The sequence below is a fragment of the Macadamia integrifolia genome, chromosome 6 (assembly GCF_013358625.1).
Source record: "Macadamia integrifolia cultivar HAES 741 chromosome 6, SCU_Mint_v3, whole genome shotgun sequence".
Taxonomy (NCBI): domain Eukaryota; kingdom Viridiplantae; phylum Streptophyta; class Magnoliopsida; order Proteales; family Proteaceae; genus Macadamia; species Macadamia integrifolia.
This window is the reverse complement of record NC_056562.1, coordinates 35,884,744-35,905,041: the sequence shown is the minus strand read 5'-3', so window position 1 is coordinate 35,905,041 and position 20,298 is coordinate 35,884,744. Positions and strand designations below refer to the sequence as shown.

The window sequence follows — 20,298 nt, the reverse complement described above, 5'->3', positions numbered from 1 at the left end:
TTTTTTTTTTTTTAATGAAGTTTGAGTAATGAGTATATCTCTTCCTTATTAGATTCATGAAAAACGAGTTTATGATCCGATTCAGCGCACTTATGTTAAATCATAGATTGATAACTATTTTGACCCTTTTTTTGGGCCGCAATTGTTATAATTTTTTTTTTCAGCAATGAATTACGGTTGCAATCCTTAACTTAATTCTCTCTTATTTGTTGCAACAGAATTTATTTTCTTTTAGTATCTTGCTACTGCAGTTAATCGATTACAGGTAAATCTCTAAATTCGTTTATATTTTTTTATTTAAATGAAATTTGAGTAGTGTGTGTCTCTTCCTCAATAGATTCATGAATTCTCTCTCTCTCTCTCTCTCAACTAAGATCACACATGTAGGTTTGATTAGTCTATAGTAATTTTTCTTCACGTGCATTTGCACGTATAATCCAAACCCCATAACAATACTCTGGTACTCTTCCTTGCTCCCTCTCTGGCTTATTTCTCTTTTATTTTGCACGATGCATTATTCCTAACTTCAATTGTATTTTATGAAATAAAACTTTTTACTACCGGTGGATTTGTTGTTCAAATTCACTAGAGAGACCTCCATTGATTTCTAGGGTTTGTTCTCTATTTGTGTATGATTAGTTTTTTCTCTTAAAAACTTTCCTCTTTCTCTAACTACCAGTCATAGGGCTGTGATCCGCTCTTGCATTCCATCATACCTGTGGCTATGAGCTCTTCTTATGGTGGTGACTTTAAGCTTTAATTTCACTTTGGACTTGAATTTTAGAATCTATTTATTCTAGTTTGCTGATTGTTGTTTGTTTCTCAGATTGGATTAGCAACTTGACCTTTAGAAAAAAGACAAATACTTCAGAAATTTGTTTAGAGTTGTTATTGAATGCAGTGGGAGGATGAGTTCATGCAGGATCAATTTTTCTTAACATAGTGGTGATTGTTTTATGCTTGGTATTCATTCATATTATTCATCTATTCTTCACATGCTCATATGTTTATAAGGATTTTCATAAATTAAACAGCAAGATACATGCAAGAAACTCTCCTTGTTTTTTATTTGCATCTAATTTTGATCTTTTTAGGGATGTTAGAAACAAAACATTGTCCAGGCTCCAAAATAATATTAGTTTCTTAATAATTTGAAAATTTTGAATTGGTATTTAATCTATTTTTAGTGGTTAATGTGGTTGTGTTTTATGGGGAATTCTCAATATGGACTCTAGCTGTTTTTCTTTACCCTAATTATTATTTCTTTTGTTTGTTCAGGCTCTACATACTTTTTTATACCTCCCTAAGTTGTTGACTTGAGATAATTTGGTGGTATACATTCAAAAGTTTAGGAATGGTAAATTGTTTGAATTTATGGATACATCCATAGATATTAATATAGGTTTTCAATGATTTCCATTATGTTCGTACTATTATGACTTCATTGTATTTATTGATGGAATTTCTCTTAACTTGTTGTGCAACTACATTCCTTATTCTTTCAACTTCTTCTTTTCTAACACAAAATTGAGGTAATTATCTTTATTATAATTTGTGTGTATAATTACATTTACATTGCTGATATCCTTACATAAAGAATTTTGGCTTTCTTTTATAACCATTGAAAACCTATCATGGCATGTGGTAGATCTAGGTGATACTCTATTCATTTATTAAACACCACCCAAAAAACACTTCAATTGTTTGTGCTCTGGGCTTCATCAATTGCAATGTCATTTTTTCGAGACAATAGCTATTCTCTTTTGTTATAGATTTTTTGAGATAATTGATTATTGTTGAATCGAGTACAAGAGTTCTTACTCAAAGCAAAATGCTTAAAGACCCATAATTAATCTTTGATTTTTCCATAAAGAAAATTACTTATTCCTTTTACTCTTTCCTCTTCTATTTTTTACTAATCTTTGCATTTGCACTGTATTTTTTAATATTAATCATTTATGCTCCCACGTGCATTTGCACGTGTGTCTATATATATATATATATATATTTTAACTGAAAGTGCAAGTTTAACCCGAGAGAAGGCAAGTTCTTTCAGATCAATATTTAGAAGGAAAATGTTTCGAGGACCCCTAGATAGTGATCACCAAGTTGAAGTAGCCCCATTTTTCCATTTTTTTTCTTTAAACATAAAATTAGTTTTTGGGAAACAGGCTTCTGCGCGAGGTGACCTGCTGTCCTCTAGCATTGTTCCTCTTAAAGAATTTTTGCTTAGAGTTCAGACAATGCCATGGCTTGAAAGTGTATAATCCAAATGGTATAGGAATTGGTTTTTTACCCCTTCCTCCAAACACAGAAATGAGTCCATATCTGGATTTCAGGAACTGGATCTTCTGAACAATAAATTGATTTCTTAAATTGATTTCAGTATGCCTTAGTGCACAGAACAAACCCAGAACCAAAATTGCCTAGTAATACCTTCTTGATGTCATGGCCTGACTCTAGAAGGCAAACCTCCTTTTTTTTTAATTCAATTGTGGCTTTCATTGCCAGTTTCTGTGTTGTATCTTACTGTAACCTGTCAAAAGATACATCTTACAGTATTAACAAGGCAAAAGAGCATCAGCCTCAAAGAATAACCAACACCCACACCCTCTTCAACCACCCAGTTTCCACAACCGTCTCGCCATCAGCAGAAAGGAGAAAAATGTGAGGAATACTGCAGATCAAAAACCCTCACCAACTTATTTAGACACTGATGGCACTCACTTCTGATAAATAATCATGGATTGATCCTCCAATCAAAAGACCGGGTGGTATCCACTTCTAAGCTACTGATTTTCAGGTTGTGGGGTGGGGTCGGCTTTCTGGTGAGTGTTGAAGGAAATTTTTCATGGCTTCATAAGTGGACCAGCATATTGCAGCTGCTGGGGCATGGAACAGTATCCTTGGCTTCAGACCTTGCAGCAAAGCTTGGGGACCTTCCTTGGACACTATCTGCTTGAGAGCCATGCGGATAGAACTACTACTAAAAGTGTCTGCTCCACCTACACCCTGTGACAAAACCATAATGACAATACATTATTAGGGTAAATCTTAAATATCTCTGCAAGCTTGATTTATAACATGAACAAATTTGGGGGTAAATAGATGGTCACTACTGATGAGATGTCTGTAAAGTTCTCCTGTACTTATATATTTTGTATATGTTAACAAAGATATTCTGCTTGCTTGCAGTCTGAAAGATAAATGTTCATTTTTGTATTCTCACAATGTTGGGTACTGGGTCATAAGTTCTCAAAAATTTTGTTGAATATGTGATGGTTAAAACAACATTTTACATGGACAGCAGTAAAGCTTTACTCCTAAAGAAGCCAAAATCAATAATAGATCAAAGTACGAAACTGCTGAACTGTTATTGAATCTGATTTAACCCATTTGGATATATTCCTAGGTGCTACAAGGTAAGAGCGACTCTGCTGCACGTACGGTCAGCACTGAACACCTATCATTTCTGCTTCAGAAAGAGGCCCCTCTAGGTGGACTCTTACTGACAGTGAATGGGACAGGTGCCAAGCACTGCCCATATGTGCACTGAAGCCAACCTCCAGGTTGATATCATCCAGGATACAGGGCTCAATGATCTCGTCTTGAACACACCCATCGCCAAGGTCACGGTAAGCTCACTATATGTACTCTGACTTAAGAGCATAGCAGCAGAAGAATGCAGTAAAGAAGTTATGGGAAAGGTAGAAACAGTGCAGGTAACAACGCTATTTTTGGATCCAAGCCAACCAAAGTCCAACCTCTTCTGTGGAAGTCTTTAGCTCAACAGTCCTAGATGGCCTACTACATGTGGGCAGTGAAGAGGGAATTTGTGATTATATGCTACCTAGCTGAGGAACAAAAGAACTTTGGAGAACTCCCAATCAGAAAGTCAGAAAGAAACCCATAATTCTGCTTGCCGAAGTACCTTAAAATTTGTTAATCTTTCAAAAGGGGGAAAAAAAAGTGAGATAAAAAAAAATGGTAAAAACAATCCACAATTAATAACATGACCAAGGATCACGAAATGACCAAAGTAAGAAACGCTGAGCTGCCTAATAAACCTACCTCACCACATCACACCACACCACACCACACCTGTCAAGCCTCGCCCAGCCAGCACAAGCACATCTGAAGGAATAACCCCCCTTTCTCAAAGCAAGAGGATTTGCCATGCCTGCCCACCTCCAATGGATCACTATGCATGTAAATCCAATTCTTATATATCCTTGGAAGTCTCTCCACTTTCAATAGGAGATTTAAGGGGAGACAAGAGTCTCACACAATTCAAAACATACTTAGCCTCTCTTTTTCTGTCTCATAATATATTTCTTCCTAAATTCTTTCTCCTTTGCGACTAATATCAGCCTAGTCTTTGCTGTTGCGCAACGTGAACTGTTGATCTTGTCTCAAGTTTTCAAGCATTTTTTGAGTGTGGAATTGTCACACATTTAACTTGTTGATACACCAATCTTCTTTGTGATGCTAATCAAGAGTATATTTTTAAAACAAAAATCCCTTATAACCACACCGGGCCAGCCCTCCATTGGCTAGTTGTCAACAGATTCATCCCAAACTCATACTTGGGAAGACATAGTCAAAGCATTCAAATAGCAATACTCTTACAATACCTCTACTCACTGAGATTTGGAAACAAGAAGGCAAGATTTAAGGAAGGGCTCACCGTTTTCTTGTCACGAATTTGCGGCCTCAATATACATTATCTATTTTCCCAGCCTCTCACCACCTTTGAGGTACTAGCCGAGGCAGGGCGACAAGTTGAAGACGATAAATTGCCTAAGAAACCAAGTCCATTACAATGGGAACAACAGTGGAAGAAAGCTGATGCGGATCCGAGGGAATCGGATCGCTTAGGGCCCACAAGAACGACTAAAAATCTCAAATTTAATGATTGAGGGGCAATATTGTAAATTCAGAAACAACCATGTGCATTACTGATATTATAACAAGTGACAGGGATGACAGAAATAGGAAAATTAAAAGAGGGGGTGTTCTGTAATTGATAAAGTAGGGAGGAACTACTAGAACACACTTTTTAGTATAAGGGGTTTATTTGTAAAGTAAAGTAACTGTCCTTACTTGCAATTTCAGAAACCCTATCCTCTTCTTCTTCTTCACGATAGAACACAAAACGGTAACCAAGTGTAGACCTTCAAAGGAGAGAACTCCCTCACCAGAGTTGCTGGATCTGCAAGTTTAGGACAAGGATCGAAACCCCAAGCCCTATCGGATGCACTTGACAACCAACAGTGATAGACTCCACAAGCAGGAACTAATTTGTTCTGCAACTCAGTCTATCGCAGGTACAGAACCAGATCTGAACTTCTGGTTAGAGCGTCCGGTAGAGACCAAACTTGGTCTTGGATCTGTGTATGGTGAATCGTTTCTATTGTTGGAATGAGTCCCAAAAATCTTGAACTGGTTTGGTGTGTTTTTGTAGAGATCGAGCCCCAACACTAGGGTTGGAAGTATTGCCCAGAACAGGGGCTGGGAGAGGAAACCAGCGAGAAGAAGGAAAAGAAGGAAAAGAAGAACAGAGGGGAAAAGAAGATTTCAGAGAATCAGGGAGGGGGAAAACAGCCCACGGCAGCCATGGTTTTCATACCAAATTTCAATTCTTCAAAAAAAAACTTCAAATCTCAAAACTGAGTTCTTCTCTATTACATGACTAATATAAAAGAAAAATCAAATAATTAATGGAAACTACTTGAAAATGGAAACTAATCTAAAATTAGAAACCAACTAATACAAAAGAAATTGTTTCTAAATCCAAAGAGAATCAAATCAAAAGATTTTTTTTTTTCCTCTATAAGTCCATCGTGCAACTGCATCAAAAGCCTTATCAAGGATGCAAATTGGAAGTCAATGCAGTATCATCCAATCATAAAAGTCCAAATACATCACCAATTTTAATTGACTCAGCACCACAACAAAGAAGACAATGTTGTGATATTATATTTTGCATATGTTTAGGTGATTACTAACATGTTCTTTGTGAAGTGAAAAAATATATGGATTTTACTTAAACCTTCCAAAGTCAAGGATCACGGCAATTAACCTTGAAGAGGAGGAGAGCTGGTCTAGGGCACCAATGAGGAGTCAGCTAATAGGGCAATGCTATAGGTACAACAACGATGGAACAAAGAGAGAAGTGAAATTGTCGGTTCCGGATAATTTTGGTTCAAGTCTTTCATCAACAGATTACATGCAGAGTCCACAGTAGTAAAAAAGGTAGGTTTAGTATAGCTTTAAAATTGGTTAAAGATTATGGGAAACTGAAATAGGTGGTGACAAGGGATTTTTATAAATCCAGCGAGAATTGATTGTTACACAATGCTCTAGGTAGGTCCTATGTACACCTACCATTTGCTGGTTCTGCATACCAAGTTCACTTCAAGACAACTACAATAGCTCAATGTTAGGTTGTCCTGACCATTGGCAAGTTCCTTATCCTTCCCAGACTTTACATAGAAAAAATCAATTTAAAAAAAGGGCGGGGGGAGGGGAGTAAAAAAGGCATTCACTTCATCTTCGTAGAATTTTCTTAAAGTTTCTAGATACCTTGTGAGCCTTGCGATCATGGATTTCTGTTTACTTTTCATGAGTGCATCAATGTTTTCTTCAAGATGAGGAGTTGATACAATCTTCTCGGCCTTAGTTGTCAAGTCTCTGTTATTGTCATCCTCTTCAGTGTGGAAGCATCACATACTCCATCCAAACAAGGTTCCCTCTTTTTGATATTTTAGCACTTAATTCTAAGAGGAAGGGAGCAAGTTGTTTTCCACAAAGAAAAAAGCTTATAGTTTATCAGCAAGATTATCACCTCTTTGAACAACTCGCGACCCTTTCAAGGCCAACAATTCATCAATATGCTAAGTAATGGAATTATCATCAACCGTTTGTAGCAAAAAAAATTGCACAAAATATTCCCGGTTTCCTAATACCCGTGTATATCCAATTTCTAAAGCCTCCAAATATCCTTAGCGTGATCAATACATAATTCAGAATATAGTTACTACTCTCTATACAACCTATAAAATTGTCCCACACTGCACTGAAACCAGAACTGGCTGGTTCAAGTTGGTTTTCACTCTTTACTAGCCTATGTGTAATTTAGTAATTGCACCATTGACAACATCTGCAGTCACTAAACTGAAAGCAAGATCGCACTGCCAATGGCTATTATGGTTTGGGATCTCCTGGACTTCACGCTTGTCACAAATGACAAATTCAAGAATGTTGCAAACAGCTATAGAACTTACCCGGTGTGAAGCCAAAATAAAAAATGCCACATGAGAGAGCTTATTTCAAGAGTAGACCAATGAACGCATTTTGATGCACTGTCTTCACAGTCTTCACATCTGATTCACCCGTTCCCCCAACCCTCCTCCCTTTGGATCTAATCCACAGTGCACGAGTTAATGGCATCCAGACTTCAGGACTTAATTATGTTGCCTCCGAGGTGTGTAACCACAACCACACACGCCAACTCAAGAGAACACAGTAGTAGCAGAAAACACTAAGATTAAGTGCATGGATAGTCAGACAAACAGTGCAGGCAATGTCCAAACCCTTTTATAGAGGTCTTTAGCCCATGGGCCTACATGGCCAACCAAATATGAGTGATAGGTAGACAACCAATAGAGAAGTATCTTACTGCCTTCCGACATGGAGAGAGCTTTGAAAAAACTGAGTAAGAATAGTCTAGATAACCACAAGGACAAAGGTTGTGACAAAAGATCAAGAATCAGGAAACAAAACGTAATGCCAGGTTAAGGCTATCTTGTGCGCCTTAAAATCCACATGTATATGTGAGACAATTCTGATGCATTGGCATGCCTGCCCCCAAGGGTCCCTATGCATCCAAATCCCAATCTTATAAACCACTTCTAAGTTCTCTCCATTTATAAGGGGATTAGGAGTTAGGACAAAGAGAGAAAATGAGGAACAAGTCAATACATTATGAATTTTTTTTAATTAAAAGTTTACAAAGCTGGGGAGAGGAAGAAATAAAACACTGAAACTTAGAAGTTATGAAATTTAATGGCCATGAAAGTTTTTGAACCACACTTAAATCCAACAAATTTTCCATTTAACAGTTAACACATTCAATAATTCTGATTCTTCTTTCTCTCTTCGGAGGATAAAATTCTTAGACTGGCTCTGTCCAATGAAAGTGTTGTGACCCCGAGATTAGCTTGTGATTTTGCAACCTAGGGGGGGGAGGTGGAGAAGGGGGAAAAACTGCACATTGCTTGTACACATCACGGTTTCTGCTCTAGCTTGAAGAACATATTTGTAGAAAAAATAATAGTAGCTGTGGTACTACCAATAGTAATTTTCCAAATAATTAACAAAGCCCAAGGAAACCCAGTTCATTTCAACAGCAGCTAAATCAATTTCAACAATTAGTAGCAGAAATCGTAGCAATAGACCAATTTCAAATAATGAACACCCTCATCTATATCGGCAAAGGTGGGAGCTTTAATAATTGCTCAGGCATCTACGAAAGAATAACAAACAGAGGCCAGAGGATTCCGATGGTGAAAAAGAAAAATACTAACCTGGCATTGCAGTCTTGTTTTGACAACATCCAAGGGGGTGGTAACCGCACCAGCTAGGGCACCCGCAGCTCCACCGGCAGTGATATGAACAAGAAGCCGCTCCTCTCTCGCATTCTCCGGAGATACCTCATTCAAAACCTTCTTGACGGCCTCATAAGTAGCGAAGTGCACGGCCGTAAAAGGAGCATTCATCACGATGGTCGTGCGGTAAGAAGCATAGAAAGCCTTCAACCCTTCCTCCCTAAGCATCTTCACCACACAATCCTTTACTCCACCATAAGGGCTGCTCCGCAACTGCAACCTCTGTTTCACAACATCCATAGGGGTGAGAACGGCATCGCTAGCAGTGGTGGCAACAACACCAGAAGCCGCGTGGACTAGAGGGTGGTGGCCTGGAAGGTTTCCGCCGAGCTTTTCCTTGCAGACTTCGTAGACGGAGAAGTAAACTGCATGGGCAGGGCCAGCACCGAGACCCATTGCGCCGATGCCACGGTAGAGACCTAAGGGGCCCTCGGTTCGTATAATTGATGCGAGAAAACGGCCGAAGCGGGGATGGTGTAAAGTCTGAGTCGGATAGGGGGCAGATGAAGCGGCGGTAGAAGTGGCGCCGAGCATCTGCATACGGGTCTTGAGGGTGTCGACAGGGAACATTGCCATGTGTTCGACCATGCCGGCAATGGAACCCGCCACCATGAATTGCCAGAAACCAAGGCCATCATGGGAGGCCTCAGCATCAGTGGCGGTGGTGGTCACGTCGACGTCGCCGGAGATGGTAAGGGGGTGATCGGAAGTGTGGCTAGCAGCGAGGTCTATGGAGTTTTGGAGCTCGGCTGGGCGAGTCATAACTCGATGATACCCAATTCCAATACTTAACCCTCTAGCCTAGAGGACCCTAGGAGAGGGACAAAGCCACCGCAGCCACTCAGATCAGAAGAAGGGGGAGAAGGGGAGAGGAAAGGAGGTGCAGCATGCAGCGGCAGTGCAAGTACACGTTTGGCCGTTGAGTCCGTTTGGGCTTCATTTTTAGGGTTTTGGAGTTTGGATGGGCAGGATTGCAGGAGTAGGACGTACCAGTGTCTTTCTCTGGTTTGAGTCGGATTTCGAAACGTTTCGTTTCGTCGTATCGTTTTCATTGATTTTGGGCGATCTAAAAGGCCGTTTGATAACACTTCTATTCCTAGAGAGTGTTCTTTTACAGAAGTGTTCTTTTTCGATTCCATGCTGTGAAGACACTCTGGCGGAATAGAAACAACGTTTGGTAAACTATTTCAGAAATGTCCTTAGAACAGGAAAAGAACAGAAACAACGTTTGACAAACACTTCTATTTCTAGAGAGTACAATAATAAAAATTCACTTTTGAACAATGAAATCAATAATTACAAACATGCTATTATGATCAAATTTAACTTAAATAAATAAATAATTTGTTTATGAAATTATCTTTTAAAATACTATTACTTAAAGGAAATAATAAAATATAAACATAAAGAGTTTTCACATTTATCTTAATAAGAAAACAAAAGTCTACTATTCAAGTTTATAGGAATTACAAAATAAAAATCATAGCTGCAAATAGGTGTCTTGAAATTTTATTACATAAATAATCAAATCAAGGGGTAACTCTTATATACTGCCATTTGATTTGCAATTTGTATCCTTAGCTCATTCATCTGCCTTCCTTGTACACGTTGACTGCCCTGATGAATTGTAGTAGAAGTACTAGCAATATCACCATCTTCTTGTTTTCCGTGAGCGTTGACTACCCTGACTCTCTCTTCATTAGGATCATAGTAGTCATCTTCCCCATATTGTTGAAAAAGTGCATCTGCTATTTGTTCAGATTTAATATAGTTATGAAGTCCACAACAAGCTATCACAATATAACTTTGGTAACTAAGTGAGAATTGAGGCATGTTTTTTAAAATAGGGAATCTTGATTTTAAAATCCCAAAACAACGCTCAATATGATTCCTTAAAGAAGAATGTCTATAATTAAATAATTCCTTAGTACTTCTGGGTTGTCTTCTTCCTCCATTATAATCTGGTATATGATATCTCTCTCCTTTGAAGGGTGTCAAATATCCATTCCTACTCGCATATCCTGAGTCTACAACGTAATACTTCCCTACAATATGATAAAGCAAGACATTAAAATCATACACAATAATCATTTGCATACATGATAATTTGGGAATTGATATCCCTTGGGGAGGATGAGGAAATCGCAAGATAGGATCCTCTAGGGCTCTATTGAATACACGACAATCATTTGCACTGTCTTCCCAACCTGCATATACAAAAGTGAATTTCATGTCAAACAAGCAGGCACACATCACATTTTGGGTTGTTATCCCCTTCCGTCCTCGACATAGGATCTGTTTTCCCTTGGGAACTATAGCAGTAACATGTGTACCATCTATGGCACCAATGCAATCCTAATTAAAATAAAACAAAAAACCAACAAAAAGCATTATTATGTGAAACAAAAAACAATCATAAGTTAAAAATTGATGTAAACTTATTAGAAAGAAATTTTTCATTTTACCTTAAAATATGACCACCATTTGTTGTTTGCAATTATTTCCATAGGAATCTCATCAAACGATGGGTCTTTGATATACTCCTTAGAAAGCTTAAGCACTCCTTGCAATACTTTGCCAAAGTAATAGCTGACAGTCTGTCCTGAATGTTGGAATCTCTCTTCAACTGCTCAATTAGTAGGACCTACACCTGTTATTCTAAACATGAACATTGCCAATTGTTCATCTACCCTAATTTTGCGACTGTCTTGTAACTAACCACGATGTCTCATTAGTAGGCATAAATTTAAAAACACATGTCGTTCCAACCCAAATTCTTCGTAACAGCGGTTTGCATGCCCATGCAACACCTCATGTACCCATGCTGCCCCTGTGAATGCACTATCCCTGCGTGGTTCTCTAGTGTATAAATCGCTGGAATAATGATATTGTACTATCAACAATGTTGCGAGAATCAATTCTTCTCCATCGTCGTCAGTAGAGGAGATTATTGGAGTATTATTGACATTTGCCATAACTGATTCAATATAAATTTTAAACTTGTTAATATCATACAAATGTTTATCCTCTAATAAATGTACCAAAAGATCTATAAAACTATAATCATCCAACATGCATAATTATCAGATGATGTAATAAGTATTTAAAACAAAAGACATCCAACAGAATTTTTGCTACAACAATAGATGTAAAATTTAACTGGCATATTTAGAAAAGTAGCATAAAGTGTAAATATCCATATTACACTTTTACATCAAGTGTACCTAACAAAATATATCGATCCTACTACAAAAGGTCTTAAATGTATTTCAATACAATCATCCATATTAAAAAAAAAAAATGTTAGATTATCATCCATCAATCTAACACATCAAAAGCCAATTGTTTCGTTTCATCCTTGAGAGTAATGAATAATTCTCTCCATTCCCGATCCACCAATATCCTCTTGCACGCCTTAATATGCAACTCTCTTGGGATATCATTCATGGTTTCCAATAATCTAACACAAGTAGAAGTGCTGAAATCTGTGGTATTTGGAGTGAGACCCATTGGAGTTGAGCTAGGGGTTGAAGTATTCTTGTTTGCTACTGACTCGGCTAGGGTCTGTATGGCGCGTTCAATACCAGTTGTCCTACTCTTCTTCCTATATCCTGTAGGTGTCCTATCAACTCTTCTGTTGACTCTAGGACGATCAGTTCCTAGATCTTGGCTTTCATAATAACCTGTTGGCAAGGTATTAGCCAATGGAGTAGTTGGAATTACATCTACATCTGCATCCACCTCATCATCAACACCTCTCGATTCCTCTTCAAACCTGAAATCAGATTCATTCCCGAATCTTCCTATCCCACTAGCATATGAATCCCCAAAAATTATACATAGTTCAGGCCAATGTGGTAGCCCATTCCTCCTAAACTTTAACCAATCACGATTTGCCTGAAAATTTTACAAACTAGCTATTAGATAAAATTACACTGAATATTAAAAAATCATATAAAAGTATAGTATACCTTGATGTGTACATCCCAAACACTCTCATCTTCAACTGTACAGGTCCTCGTCACAGAATTCCAACCAAAACCTGTAGTATCCAGTAGTTTCTTGAAAGCGTTGTAATCGAATCGCATTTTATTTATCTTATTCCTTAATTGAACCATCGTAAATGATCGATTAGTTTTTTCCTCAAGCCCCTTCTTGATATTGTTCCACCCACCTTTATTGAAAGTGCTGGAACTCTTATTACCAACTTTCACTTGTTCAACCATTAATTTCAGGAGATAATCTTGTTCGCTTTGAATCCATTTTGCTGCCTCGTTATTAGCTCTCGAAGTGGATGCCATTACTCTAAAATTAGAAACACATCTCATTATAGCCTAAAAATAGAAATACATGTCTTTTCTGGTATTTGTTTACATCATGCTCAAGAACTTCAAATTGATCTTTCCATCATTCTCATCAAAATAGAATACTCTAATCATAATAAAAGCCCTCTTCCAGGTCCAAAATATCAATATCATTAAGCACTGAAATTTACACAACCAACCTTCATCCAAAATATCAATCTCATTAAGCACTGAAATTTTTCTTCCTTGCCACATTAATATAAATAGACAATCTTTGCTGATGATAAAATTTAACAGATAAATAAATAAGAATCTTAAGATGAGAATGATGAAATATGTTCAAATGAGTATTTTTCAGAAACCCATCACGATCGATCAAAGTAATCAACTACGAAACTTGAGCAGTCAAGAACAGAGATCACCATAACCAGATAGAAAAAGAAAACTTTTATCATGAAAAGAGTAATGTTTTAATAGAAAACCCTTTTCTAAAGGTCCCAAAGGTCACAGTATTTTGTTTAATTAGTCCTTAAAGGCAGATGAGTAAAGAGTGAAAGACACTTCATGATAACACTATTCTATCCTCAGGTCAAAGCACCCATGCTTTTGAGTATTCATCTACTTTATCAAATTCTACACACGAGCTCACACTCTAGAGAGAGAGAGAGAGAATTTTCATGATTGTTGAAGCATGTAATTGTTGAAGCAATAAAGGAGCTAGGGAAAGTGAATTTGTCATATTGAGCTAACCGGATCCCTTTCCCCCTCACTGTCCCCTCCATGGTCTCTCTCTCTGTTGGGTGGTGCAATTAAACAATAGTAACCACCACCACCACTAGAGAGTCTCTGGTTTGACCCATCTGCTAAGACTTTGGAAACAATACATAGGGCAAGTGGGGTCCTCAAATTTGGAAGTTTCTGTCCCTGCCCTGTATATAAATCAGAGGAGCATTATTGTGTTCGGTTTTGCTGTTTTGCTACTTTAATTCTTGTTTTATTCTGTAGTTTATACATATGCAGAGGAAGAGGTCTCTTCCAAGTACGAAAGTGTGTCGATACTTGAGACTGAGAGAGCGAGATTGTGAGAGAGCGAGAGAGAGAGACAATACCTGCTGCAGGGAAGCGGCGACCGAGAGAGTTGCAGGGAAGCGACGATCATGAGAGGCAGGGAAGCAGCGACCGAGAGAGACAGGTAAGCGGCGACCGACCTGCAACCGAGAGAGAGGCAGGGAAGCGGCGACAGAGAGAGACAGGGAAGCGGCGAAGGAGAGAGACAAGGAAGCCGCGACCGAGAGGAGAGACCGTCGCAGGGAAGCGGCGACCGTCACAGGGAATCGGCGACCGTTGCAGGGAAGCGGCGACCGAGAGAGTGAAAACCTATTGCAGGGAAGCAACGGATTTGGGGGTTTTTGATCGTGAGATGCAGAAAAGGGGTTGTGGGGTTTTGAATGGTTTTGTTCTTTTAAGTTTGTAAAAAATAGGAAAGTAACTTTTTGGTACTCTTGCAATGTATTCTTTAGTCATTCTTTTTCATTGGTTCATTCCGGGGGAATACAAAAATGAACTGGACGTGCCAAACATATTTCTGTTCTATTTGCATTCCCGCAGAATAGAAGAACACCAGAAACATTATCCCAGAGTATTATCAAACGGCACCTAAGTATCCAATAACTTCCTCCCCATCAAAAAAGCGTATCTAACTGTAGTTTTGACTTAAGACATTAGCCAAAAGAAGGTTTTGGAGGGTTTAGAAAATGTTATCACTCATGTGGGATCCACATAGAGCTAGTGTGAAGATGAATCCACACGCTACAACCCAGCCACCTTGCTCAGCTCGCACCCCTGTTTTTAGAATTTGAATCTCTTCCCTAGTTATTCCCATCTTTTGTGAAGGCAACAATAACCTCCTTCCTCCTCTCTCCTCCTCCGCTTCCTCATTCTAAGAAAACGACCTTCGCCCAACCTGCCCCTGCTCCTACTCCTTTAAAAGAATGTATAGCCGAAGATTCACGTCTTTGTCACTCGAAGCCTAGAACCTCAACCCCAATCCCAACCCATACTCCAACTACAGTACAATCGAAGCCTTCACTCAAACCCCTCCTGAATGTTACCCCACCTCCCCATCTCCGGTGTGCTCGTAGAAATTGGGAACAACTAAGCACCGATGCTAGGTTGGAAATCCACCAATGATACCACGCTAGGGGATAATCTTTCATCAATTTCAGCAATTGATCTTAAGGTTCTCCTTTGACAGACTCGTCTTGAACTCTATACAACCTGGATGAAAATTCACCTCCATGCTTTGCCGGCACAAACCCCCAGCCCATCCCTATTTAGATTAGTGATTCTATGACTCATGACATTGGATTTAAGGTTGACACTACTTGCTTAGCCAGCTTTCTCAGATCATCAACAAACTGTAACCCATCTTCATTGTGGTTCCTACCAGATTCAATGATGGCGGTCATCTTCTAAATTTCTCTAGCCATTCTCCATTTTAACTCCCTCTCATCCCTTTGCGCCTCCTTCTCTTTGCCTGTCGCTGAATCTACCGGTATGTTTTCTTGTCAGAAAACACAGGTGTATTTGAATTATGCTGGTAGTGATGCTTTTCAGTCATCTCCTTCGGAGCTCAGCAAAGATTGGTGTTTTCTCCAAAAAAATTTATGGTGGCTTGGGCTTCTGAGAAAAGAGAAGCTATCGTAAAATGATAGTCTTCGGGGCTTAACGAATGCTTTTGTTGCACAGGTGGGATTTGGATCGAAAAAAATTAAAGATTGCTACAGAACCTGCTGAAGCGATCTGGTTGGGACTCAGGAGAGCCACCATTGAGGTGGTGCAATGTTGTTGGCCTTGGTAATTTTCCTTTTTTCTTTATGAAGAAGACGGCGTGACTTTCCTTTTTTCTTTGTGAAGAAGATGACGCTAAGGTAGTGAAGAGCCGGGATTAAAAGGGAAGGGTAAAAGTGTCAAAAGGGATTGTAGGTTGGGCTAAGGGCACTGTTTTGGGTATTTATGTAATACCAAAACTCAATTTGAGTAATTATGTTATCACAAACACAAGTTGGATATTTTTGTAAGTCAAAACCCAATTTTGGGTAATCTAGTAATTCTCCCAAAAATATATCAATCATATGGGATCCACCTTTTATTTATATATTTATTTTTGTTACGAAGAAGCTTTATTGATTAAAACGTGAAAGACTCACTCCATTACAAAGAGTGATTAACCATGGTGTGGAGACTGGCCATGATGTCACACACGTGAGTGACAAGGCTTTTCGGGGTAAGGTATCAGCAGCATGGTTGATATTCCTTGGAATATAGGAGAATTGGTAGCTTTCGAAGTAGCTTGCGAACTGCCGGATATCCTGTATAATACGAAGGCAGTCCAGTGGAGTGGGCTTGATAGTAGAGAGGAGGGCTATGAGCTCCTTACAATCAGACTCCACTAAGATGTTATCAACACCCTCTCCTAAGGTGTGCAGCAGCCTTGATCGTATGATCAGTGCTTCCCCTTGTAGAATAGCCAATATACATCTACCCTTAGTGCTTCGCAGAAGAAAGGCAACTCCAGATCTATCGCTGTTTGCTGAGCGAGACGCACCACAGTTCAACTTGACATGGTGCATTGGCGGAGGGACCTAGGAAGCAGTCTGAGGAGGAGGTGTATGAGAGTTGATCTGGCCAGATGCTTTGCAAGTTGCCTCCCAGAATTCTTCGAAGGCTCAGACAGCAGAGGAACAGACCTCAAGAGGCGATAGGATGGCACCATTAATACGTGCGTCGTTCCTTGCCTTCCAGATTTGCCAACAAATGAACGAGCATAGGGTGATGGCTGATGGCTTGTTAATCTTGTCCATCTTCTGAAACTGAATCCAAGATTATATCCATTCAATAATATTTGATACCCCAATATCGCTGAACCTGATAGAGAGCGGGCAGCAGAACCATACTGCCCTTGAGAAAGGGCATTCAAAAATTATATGATCTATCGTCTCTGGGCAGGCACCACATCTATGGCATTGAGGATCAATGTTAATGCCTCTGCGAAGAAAACCTTCCCCCGTAGCTAGGCCGAAGGAACAGTACTTCCATAGAAAATTTATGATTTTGGGAAGAGTCTTGCAGGATCAGATTGTTTTCCAAATCACCTTTGGAACTTAGAGGAATGGAAGAGTAGGAGGATGAGGGCTTGCTTAGCACTTTTTTCTACTGCCTGTTACATAGGAGATGGTAAGCTGACTTGGTACTGAATATACCTTTTTTATTGCCACCCCAAACTAGAGAGTCCTCACTTGGGAATAGAGGGAGTTTGATCTGTAATACAGCTTTGGCATCAATAGGTAGAGTCAATAATTTGCCGATTCCAACACATATTATCCAAATCGATCAGTTGAGAAACTCTGTCTACTAAGCATCCTCGAAGCCGCGGATACTGGATTTTAAGAGTGGGTGAACTTGGAATCCAGTTATCCTCCCACACATGAACATTATCTCCATTGCCAATGCACCAGAAAAGACCAGCAGAAAGAATTGACCTACCCTTCAAGAATGCTACGCCTTGCCCATGAGGGTTGCAATCCCAATCGAGCTTGGAGGAAAGGGACCGATGGGTAGAAAATGCTCTTCACAAACTTGCACCAAGTGTTATACGGGTCGTTCCAGAGCTTCCACGCCAACTTGGCCAAGAGGGCTTTATTATGGAGTTGGGAGTCCCTAAAGCCCAGACCGACATTTTCTTTTGATTTGCTTAGTCTTTTGCAGGAGATCCAATGGTTTTGTTGGAGTGCTCGTTACCTCCCCAAAAGAAATATGCACAAGCCTTGTTAATTTTTTTATGATAACCGATTGGCAATTTAAAGTGAGATGCTATAAAAGTATGCATAGATAATGCTACAGATTTAACGCGAGTTTCTTTCCCTGGTTGGGATCATGTCTCTAAAGTTTCCTGAGTCTTTCGAGCTCTTATGATTTCCTCTCGACTTGTCATGCCAAGAAACATAGGAATTGAAATCTCCGAAACAAATCCGTTTTTCAAACCGAGTCGAACCAATAGAGATGAGTTCATCCCATATTGCTTGACGGTTATCTCTAATTGGGGCTCCATACACAGCAATAAAAAAGAAAGATGAGGCAGTAGACTCCGTGACCTTGGTATCAATTATATGGGAATCCGAGTGGAGGATATCAACGTAGAGATTTGAATTCCAAAGCAAAGCAAGGCCACCCGAATTACCTTGAGGTGGAATAGTAACATTGTATTGAAAGTTTAACTTCTTACATATGTTGGTCACTCTGCTGTCCTGTGATTTTGTCTCCATAAGAAAAATAACATTAGGCCGAATAGAGTGGGAGAGGTTCTTCAGGGCACGAATTGTCTGAGGGCTCCCCAACTCCTGGCATTTCCAGCTAATAACCTTCATAACTCTCCTTGGGGCTGATTCTCCCCAGCCTCCAAAGGGTTTACTGATAAAAAATGCTCCATCCTGCTGATAGTGTCCTCCGAAGAAGAACAGTGCCATTGCAACCCCTTAGTTTGTCTTCTACGTTTGGCCTGGGTTTGAAACTGAGGTTTTCCTGATGTTTTAGAATGTGAGGTGTTTTCTGAATAGTTGGTAAGTGGGTTATACTTCTAGTTTCAGGTTGGGCTAAGGAAATTTCGGTGGATGGGCTGTTGGAAACACGTGAGGCGATGTGGTCGGGAGACTCGGGACAAGGCTCAATGGGCTAGATTTCTTGGTGGGCCTGAGATGCTACGGCTGGGGGCGAGGGTAAGGCTAGGTGATTATGGGATATGGTGGTGGGTGATGGTTATTGTTGGTGGGTAGGACCCATGATATGACAGTTCGAAAGAATTGGTAACAGATTCAGGATGGCTGCTGACATGTCAAGATGGTGGAGAAGGTGTGGGATCAGTTGATGGGTTGCTACATCATGGAGGGGGAATGATTGGCATGGGACAGGATGGGATGGGGACCATGGACAGAATAGGCTGATGGGTGCAGCAGTTGGTTAATGGCAGGGTTCTAAAAAGAGGACGATCCTTGGATGGCAGAGGGGCTGGCAGGGAATGTGACTGTATTGATATGCTGTAGAGCCAATTGGGAAGATCCACGTGGACAGGCTGAAGATACGCCGGTGACTGAGCAATGAGATTTTCTTCTCCGGTAGAGTTAGTGGGGGGAGGGGTTGGTTGCAGGGGAAGTAGTATCAATGGTGATGGGAAACTCCACAGAGATGGCTGCTTCGGATAACCGGAGTGGTGGTGGGATGGCACGCAGGTTTGGTGGAATGCTAAGACGAGGGGCCTTAGGGCATGTGGGCATTGGGGGGCAGCCATGCTGGTGATGGTGGGTGGAGTGAGCCTCAAACAAACGGTCACAGCGACGGTCGTCATAGCCTATGAAACCACAAAAACAGTAGAAGATTGGAAGTCGTTCATACCTCACCTGTATGGGATCAACCAAGACCACTTGACTCTTGCCTGGGATGGATGAACGGAGTGGTTGAGATATATCGATAGTCACCCTGCAGCGGAGATAGTCCTATCTCTCCCCGAAGGAGGAGTTCATAGTGCGCATGGCTTTTTTTGGAGTTCCTATCTTCTTTGCCATCTGTTGCGCAAACTCCAAAGAACACAGTTCACGAGGAACACCATGAAACTCAACCAAAAATCTGCAAATCGGAGGATCGCAGTATCATCGCCAGACCATGGTGCTAGCAATAGAAGATTGCCTGAGATAGACCAGGGCCCTTCCTCAAGCACATTCTGCATGTCGAACAGGTGATGGAACTGGAATAGGAATTTGTTACCAGCCATGGGAGAAATATCGACACCGTGTTTCAGGTTCCAGCCGTGAACTAACGCCTCTGATACTGCCTGTCGCCGGTAAGATCTGCCCTCTAGAATGTAGCCCAGTAAAGTAAGAACGTTTGCCTCCACAAGACGGCTCTCAGCGATCTCGTTCAGTGTTATCGCCTCGTCCTCAGGATCCAACGGACCATCCGGCGGGGCCCACGGTGGAGGGGGGATCGGTCTTGACATAGGGCTACTCATTAGTTGTTGAAGTTTATCGGTGGATAATGAATGGAGGGGTCTCCTATGAAGTCACGCCGGAGCGGAGAGAAGATACAGTACCTGTAGAATCATGTTGATGATTGGAAAGTTTCACATGGTATGTTTAGAGTCTATCATATGGGATCCACGTTAAGAGTATGAAAGAATGTAATAAAATGGACAATTTCTTATCTAGTAGACCTAGGCAATTTTCATAATAAAAAAACTATGTGAGGGGGAAATTGTACTCTTATGTTGTGGGAAG

At 40.2% G+C, this 20,298-nt stretch overlaps 1 protein-coding gene across 1 annotated transcript; it reads right to left on the bottom strand.

The window, feature by feature from the left end:
* Window positions 1-2,349: 2,349 nt before the first annotated feature.
* LOC122080636 (mitoferrin-like) lies at window positions 2,350-9,680 on the bottom strand. The gene is made up of 2 exons (XM_042647434.1): window positions 8,589-9,680; window positions 2,350-3,012 (listed from the first exon to the last, which is right to left on the bottom strand). The coding sequence occupies exons 1-2, from the start codon at window positions 9,429-9,431 to the stop codon at window positions 2,800-2,802; spliced, it is 1,056 nt and encodes a 351-aa protein (XP_042503368.1). The 5' UTR covers window positions 9,432-9,680; the 3' UTR covers window positions 2,350-2,799.
* Window positions 9,681-20,298: the final 10,618 nt, after the last annotated feature.

Bases quoted from the DNA above. Each gene is read 5' to 3' on its own strand.
- LOC122080636 (XM_042647434.1), bottom strand. From the start codon at position 9,431: ATGACTCGCCCAGCCGAGCTCCAAAACTCCATAGACCTCGCTGCTAGC. The intron at 3,013-8,588 runs GTTAGTATTTTT...GTTTTGTCACAG, and splicing joins AAACAAGACTGCAATGCCAG to GGTGTAGGTGGAGCAGACAC.